At 40.8% G+C, this 6,852-nt stretch overlaps 1 protein-coding gene across 2 annotated transcripts in view; it reads left to right on the forward strand.

The window, feature by feature from the left end:
- antxr1a (ANTXR cell adhesion molecule 1a) overlaps positions 1-6,852 on the forward strand; it is a 26,459-nt gene continuing 19,607 nt past the window's right edge. For both annotated transcript variants that reach the window (XR_311641.1, XM_005729404.2), the window contains exons 1-8: positions 1-514; positions 3,065-3,136; positions 3,230-3,301; positions 3,838-3,919; positions 4,087-4,120; positions 4,938-5,017; positions 5,656-5,724; positions 6,228-6,308. Coding sequence is in view for 1 of the 2 variants with exons in the window: in XM_005729404.2 (XP_005729461.1) it covers positions 321-514; positions 3,065-3,136; positions 3,230-3,301; positions 3,838-3,919; positions 4,087-4,120; positions 4,938-5,017; positions 5,656-5,724; positions 6,228-6,308 (684 nt within the window). In the remaining variant the exon portion in view is untranslated. The remainder of the gene's footprint in view (positions 515-3,064; positions 3,137-3,229; positions 3,302-3,837; positions 3,920-4,086; positions 4,121-4,937; positions 5,018-5,655; positions 5,725-6,227; positions 6,309-6,852) is intronic.

Genomic DNA, 6,852 nt, shown 5'->3' on the forward strand with positions numbered 1-6,852 from the left:
CTTCTAGGGTTTGTGGATCTTTCTGCTGGATGGCCTTGCCCTTTACAAAAACAGCAAATATCAGTGGGAGGGTGCATGGGGCTCTTCTCATCTCTACATAATACTGTGTTGGAACCACTGATGAGAGGGTCCCAACAACAGTGAGCTCCATAGCACTCGTGCTTTGTCTCTCTCCTCCTCTTCACCCTCTGAGTTAAGCTCGCTGCTCTCTATTGGATCATTGCTTTTTACACTTCAAGGATCCGTGCAGAACTGAAAGAAGTTTTTGCAGGAGGATTAAAACTTTGAAAACAACCGATGCTGGTTTCCTTCATCATCTGATGTTTATGAGACTTTTGCTTTTTTTTTCTGGAATAATGCCTTTGTGCTGGAAGAGAAGCTCCTGGTTGCCAGTGGTGTTTGGGACTGCGCTGGTCGTTCTTACTGCTGGTAATGCTGGACCGAATCAGGACAGGAGGCAACCTCAGTCATCCTCGTGCTTTGGAGGCTTTGATCTCTACTTTGTTTTGGATAAGTGAGTGAACTGACAGACATTACCTGATTTTCTATCGATAACTGAAAGCAGTTCATGATTTTAAAAAAAAATCTAGGAAGAAGCGTTTGTTGACGAAACAATTTGGTGTCTGTCTTTGTTTCTACCTCCACTAAAGTTTCTTCCTACCCTGAAAACTTAAGACAGTTCTCTAGCTAAACATTTTATGCATTGTTATGAAATCATACTTATGCACGAAGTTTAAAATGCATATTTACTTTATGCATAAAAGAATTGTGCTTTTTGTGTCCCCTGCAGCAATAAAATCATGGTTTTGCCAAGTGTTTTTATGATGTCATCATCCCATTTGGTATCATTATGAGTCTGGCGTCATGCAATGCAGGAAAATGGGTTAATGATGCAATGTTTTCATTATTGTGATTGTTGCTCCATTTAACTGTCAGCTGCAGTCACAGTGCTGTGTTTGGTGTACATACGTACCTCATTAGCCAGTGAAAAGCTTGTCTTGATAATTATGTTTCTTCATATTCTCTGATTTTCAATATCTGTGTATCTTAGGGAGTCATTGTGATAAAGTTATTTGGACACAGGTCATGATTTAGAATCCATTTCCCTGTTTATCTAAGCTCAGTTTGAGTTATCTTTGTTTTTCATTCAGCAGTGCAGCAAAGACAGCTGTACAAATCTGCAAAGTGGCACGAACCTCCCACAATAATCTATCACAATTACAGTTGACAGTCTTTTGGAGGGGGCATGTCGTGGACTCTTTTCATTTTGCAGGTTTCTGCAGGCAGCACATGATACATTGATAAGTTAAACCTGAATTTTGATGCTCTGCAAATTTAGAATTTTCCCAACTAATCCTTTTAGGGTAATAATTAATAATATTTAAGGTAAATCAGCACATAGCCTCTCTAGAACTGATGCTTAAATTGCTCAGGGAGTTGCCTTTGGACTATAGCAGAGTACTTACCTTCTGACATTTGTATTTTTAAATCCTGGTTTCAAACGACTTGTTTTTATTATAATATCACCACATGCCAAACTTCTTGGCCAACTAGGCCAAGAAAAAAAAAAGATCCAACTCATTAAACCACTCTTTTTTTATTTGGAGTTTTTAATTGGTGGATTTTTCTGTAGCTCCATTGTTTAGAGAGTCTCTACATGCAGAGGCAGAGAGAGATTTTCCAGTTGTCCAGTACTTCTCAGTGCCAAGTCCAGGCACATGCTGCTATTTCTTAGAGGAAAAATCAGGCACTTATGCAGGAGTGAGCAACTGTTTGCATTAGCCATGTTTCAAAGACACAGGTTTACAGGTGCACCCTGGCAGCATTTGTTGTCGGGCATTAGCTCTTCCTTTAAATTTCTGTCTCCTCTCCAGGTGGGACTTCACTTTGCCTCTTAGCTGCGATGTCCTCCACCTGCCCTCACTGTCTTCTCACAGTATCTGCCTGATCTCTCTTCTCCTCTTCTCTCTTTTCCCCATGTCTGCGCTGCCTTTCTCCACTTGGTCCAGATGTTCCAGTGTTTCAGCCTGTTGGCTCAGATGTTTGTGCTGGGACTTGTGTCATGGTGACAATGGAAAAATACGTGTGTTATGAAAACACAATTTCATTGAAAGCCGTGATAAAAATCAGCAGTGACACATTCAAAAGACATCTAGGCTCACAAAATGTCGGCGTTATCAGCCAAAAAAACTGTATCTGTGTACTGATATTGATACAGATAATTGAATAATGAGATAACTATACAAAACAGCTTCTCTGCTGAATCCTTTAATCCCTCCTTGATCTCCTGATTTTTATTTCCTGACAAAAAACAGAGTGGGATTTGGCTAACTTTGCTGTGGCATTTGCTATGCAATCAAGAAAAACGTTAAGTAAAAACTGTGACAGTAAAGAGAGAACAAAGTTCAAGATGATTAACAGAAACACTGATCGGCTGTTATTATGCAGCAGGGTTAACAAAGCCTTATTGTGAGTGTATGTTGATGACTGTAAGACTAAAGTAACTACGGCTGCACAAAGAGGATTTTAGAAATTCGAAGATCATTACTACTTCGTAGAGTAAGTTCACCATGCTCTCCAAAGCATTTATTCTGCAGGCTCTTTCAAGTCAGCTGTTTTCTTTGTAAGCACTCCTTCCCCCCTGGGCACAGACACAAGGGCCCCCAATGTCAGGGGCGGTGGCTACAGAAAGAGACACAAATACAAACAGATGCACAGCTTCAAAAACATGACCGCAGTTACCCGAAAGAGACACAAACAACAGAAGAGAGACCACGAACCATAATTCACAGTGACATACAAAGATTAAAACAGACATAAAGTTCATTTTTTATGGAGACAAAACAACTTAAAAAAGACTCAAAAGACATGGTGGTATAATTTCAGGTGCTTTGGGGTCTTTTTAAGACTTGGTCTTGCACCTGTCTGAAAGTGCTAGGGTTTTTTTTGTTTTTTTTAAATTAATGCCTTGGGCTACTGCCAGAGGAGAGGTCATGTAGTTTAGATGCACAGCTGCGATTTTAAATAACACATCATCATATTAATTTGATCTTTTTCTTGTCAGATCTGGGAGCGTGCAGCATCACTGGACTGAAATCTATCACTTTGTTGAAAATTTAGCTCAGAAGTTCATAAGGTAAAGAAATAAAAGTGTTGTAACAAGAATCTGTGGGAAAGTTTGTAACAAGAAATGATGACAGATGAATGTTTTCTCCTGTCTTTTCTCCAGCCCACAGTTGCGGATGTCCTTCATTGTGTTCTCCACTGAGGGACAGATCTTAATGAGGCTCACAGAAGACAGGTGGGTGCAGCTCCTCCTCCACAAAAACAAAAACCAAAAACTGGTCCTAATCCTTTAATTTTCTGCCATCCAGCTGAAAGGAATGAGCGTAATACCAGATCTGGACTGAGGTCACATACAGTTATGCGCTTATGATTTTTATGACCAAGAAGAGATTCCAAACAGATACTTTCCTTTGCTCTGCAGAGTCTGCATAAATACTTAATCATGTGGTGTTTGACACGATGAGGACAGTTTATGTATCCAATCTTTTAATGTTTCAGTGCTTCCTGTAGATCTTACTCTACAAAAGACTCATTTCCTGTCTGTCTGTGCAAAAGTGTCTCAGGCCAACACACACCAATACCATTCCAGTTTATTCATCTGTCACACATTGCTTGCATTTTCTCAAAATGCTGCCCTCATGGAAGCTATTATCCTGTCGCCACGCCCTAAAGTATCTGGTTTTTATGCAAAACCATGTTCAGAAATGAATCTGACAAAATAAATATTTCAGTTAGATTAGATATTCCCTTGTCTTCTGCGTGTCCGCTCAGGGAACGCATTCGCAAAGGACTGGAGGAGCTTGAGTTGGTTCGACCAGGAGGAGACACTTTCATGCATCTGGGCATCATGAGGGTGAGTGGACCTTCAAGCTGGCACCTCCTGCTTCAGCTGCAGCACAGTCACCGCGTAGTTCAGAGCACTAGATGACTGAAATGTTAGAGACACAAGGAGTTCCCTCATTCCTTGCATGCTACTGGGCTTACGCATGTTTAATTGATCTTTTCTTTTATTGTTCGCAGGCCAGTGAGCAGATATACCACGGAAACATAGAAGGTGTGTTTTATTCCTCCTTATAGTGCGCTGCAGATTTTTCAAGTGTAATTTTTACCAAAACCTGTGAATGGATGAAAGTTTTGTCTGTTTCTGTGCTTTACTGAACTCAAATGGGTGTTGCCGACTTTAGGGACAGGAGGTCAAAGGGGTCACAAGATAATTAGAGTCTGAGCAAAGAAACACTGTTACGTAATGCTCCCACATGAAATTGCCTTTTTTGTCCCTGTGTGTGTGTGTGTGTGCTTTAATGATGCTGTTACTGGTCCAGGCCTATAAACTAGTCACAATAAACAACTTGACAAAGAACAACACAATTATTGCTGAGAGCTCAGGGGAAGAGGTAACCTTCAGTGTAAGCCTTTGAAAATTTATGCACACGTCGGAAAGAGCCAACAGTCGTGGCTTTAGTTATGGTTTACATTTGCTCGTTGACTTGAGGTCACCTTTAGGAGGCCTTTAGATGCATGTGATTTGATTTAGACTGAATGAGATATGCAATTACAACAATTAAGGTTTAGATCATGTAACTACAAACAGTGTTCTGTTAGCTCAGTCAAGGTGGGCGACGTTTTGGTAGCGCGTGCATGCGTTTGTGTCATTCTGCCTGTAAACACGATAGCTTGGAAATTTTAGGATAAATTCTGGGGGTGTAGAGTGGGGTCATGGTAACGATACAACATACAGGCATATAGGGAATTATATATGGAGGATGCCAAATATCATGTTAGTTTGTATAGCTGAAGTATGTAGCTAGAGTATTTCATCTGCTAGGCCAGTAAAACTGCAGCAGGGGTGATTGTATTCTTTTTGCTCACAGGTTATCGCACTGCCAGTGTTATCATAGCTCTGACGGACGGAGAGTTACACGAAGATCTTTTCTTCTACGCTGAGAGGGAGGTGAGAGGAAAAAAATAGGTCACACGTGTTTCACAACCAGGTGAAATATGTAAACGATTAAACATATGTGGGACCAGATCAAACACTGCCATTCTGTACATCACCACTTTGATCCTCATCTTTTAGTCAGACAGCGGGGCCAGAGCCTTCCCCGGATTCATACATCAGAGCTCGCATTCGCATCTGCTCTGGCCTCTAATAATTCAGCTGCTCCTCTGATCATTCAGACTTTGCAGGTGAAGGCGTGTGAAAGCCACAGGCTTTAATCAGCTTTTAGTTGCTTCAGACACATGTTGACATTGGGGATGGTGTTCCTGGAAATGTTCCTCCTGGAAGCTGTGGGAGGTCTTAGGTTGTTTCTCGATGTCAACACCAAAAACATATTAACTGGAAATTTGACTTATGTGTTCTGTCTGGTTTTGTGGCATCTGAGGGACGTTTCGAATGTTACATCATGCGTGATTAATATTATTAAGTGGAACTATGACGGTGCCTGGCTTCTTTTAAAGAGTTTTTCCAAGTGCCAGATAAAAACAAGCCTTTTTTGGGTTTGTTGTGGATGGTGTTGTGAAATGCAGAGGTGTAATTGAAGCCAGGTCTTCCTGTTTTTGCTGTAAATCTGTGTGTGTACTTGACAGGCCAACCGCTCCCGAAGTCTGGGTGCCTCGGTTTACTGCGTGGGGGTGAAGGACTTCAATGAGACACAGGTGTGTGTATGCTTTTAAGTTTTAGTCTGAACCTTACTGGCTTACGGCACCTGAACTTGAGAGAGAAATGGATAGCACTGCTGTAAAAATTTAAGCTCTGGAAATCCAAACCTTATTTTGAAAATCCTGAAACTAGCGTTTTTAAAGAGTTAAGTGCTTGACATCACATAAAGTCATAACTGTAAGTAATTTAAACCCCGTGTCACTGTCTCTGTTCATGGACAGCTGAAGCAAACATATTCAAGTGAGTTAAGTACTCCAGCAAAGACATGAAATATGTTTTAACTTATGCAGCTTTATCCAAAGGCTTGGTTTCCTAATCACTGCAACATGCCAAGTGAAGAGGACTTTCCCCCCACCTCCTTTGTTTGTCGTTGAAGCTGTTTTATTTTAAGGAAGTTGTGTAATTTTGTTATGCCACTGGACAATGTCTGAATGGAAATCTTGGATGAATAAGTGTGCCACTTGTCTCTTTTGATTACAGTAATTTGTTTTCTCTCTAGCTGGCAAACATTGCTGATAGTAAAGACCACGTCTTCCCTGTAAATGATGGATTTGAGGCTCTGCAAGGAGTCATCGATTCAGTAAGCATTTCAGTTCTACATGTTTACATCAGACAGACGCTCGGCATCCGTGTGAAGTGTTATGATCAGGACTTTCAGACACAGGAAAAGTCAACGGAGATCTTATTGCTTTAATAGGCTTTATATAATCTCTCCCTTGACCTCCCCTTTAATCCATAAACATGTTGATCAAATATCAGGAAACTAGTCCTTCTGGACAGAGACAGAATTCCAGGAAAACCTGCTGTGACTTTCCTTCTTTTGATCAGTGTGACTGATAAACACAAAGTATGTCCTGTATCTCTTAAGATTGACCTCAGTGTTTTCCATTTGAATGCTAGGATGAAAAATTTGAATTAGTTTGTTGTGAATGTGCTGATGTCACTGGGATATGGGATTTGTTGAGCAGAAATAAGGGCCAGACAGCTGAATTACATCTGGAGCAGATTAATGACAAGTTGAAAGCAGCTGCTTCTCACTCATGTGAAAGGGGCAGTTGATCATGAATCGTCCTCTTGATGTTCAGGGTTAAAGAGGGTATGTTCCTGGAGAGCAACAAATATAT

The sequence above is a fragment of the Pundamilia nyererei genome, unplaced genomic scaffold (genome assembly GCF_000239375.1).
Source record: "Pundamilia nyererei isolate P.nyererei 1_Seehausen unplaced genomic scaffold, PunNye1.0 scaffold00033, whole genome shotgun sequence".
NCBI classification, from domain to species: Eukaryota; Metazoa; Chordata; class Actinopteri; order Cichliformes; family Cichlidae; genus Pundamilia; species Pundamilia nyererei.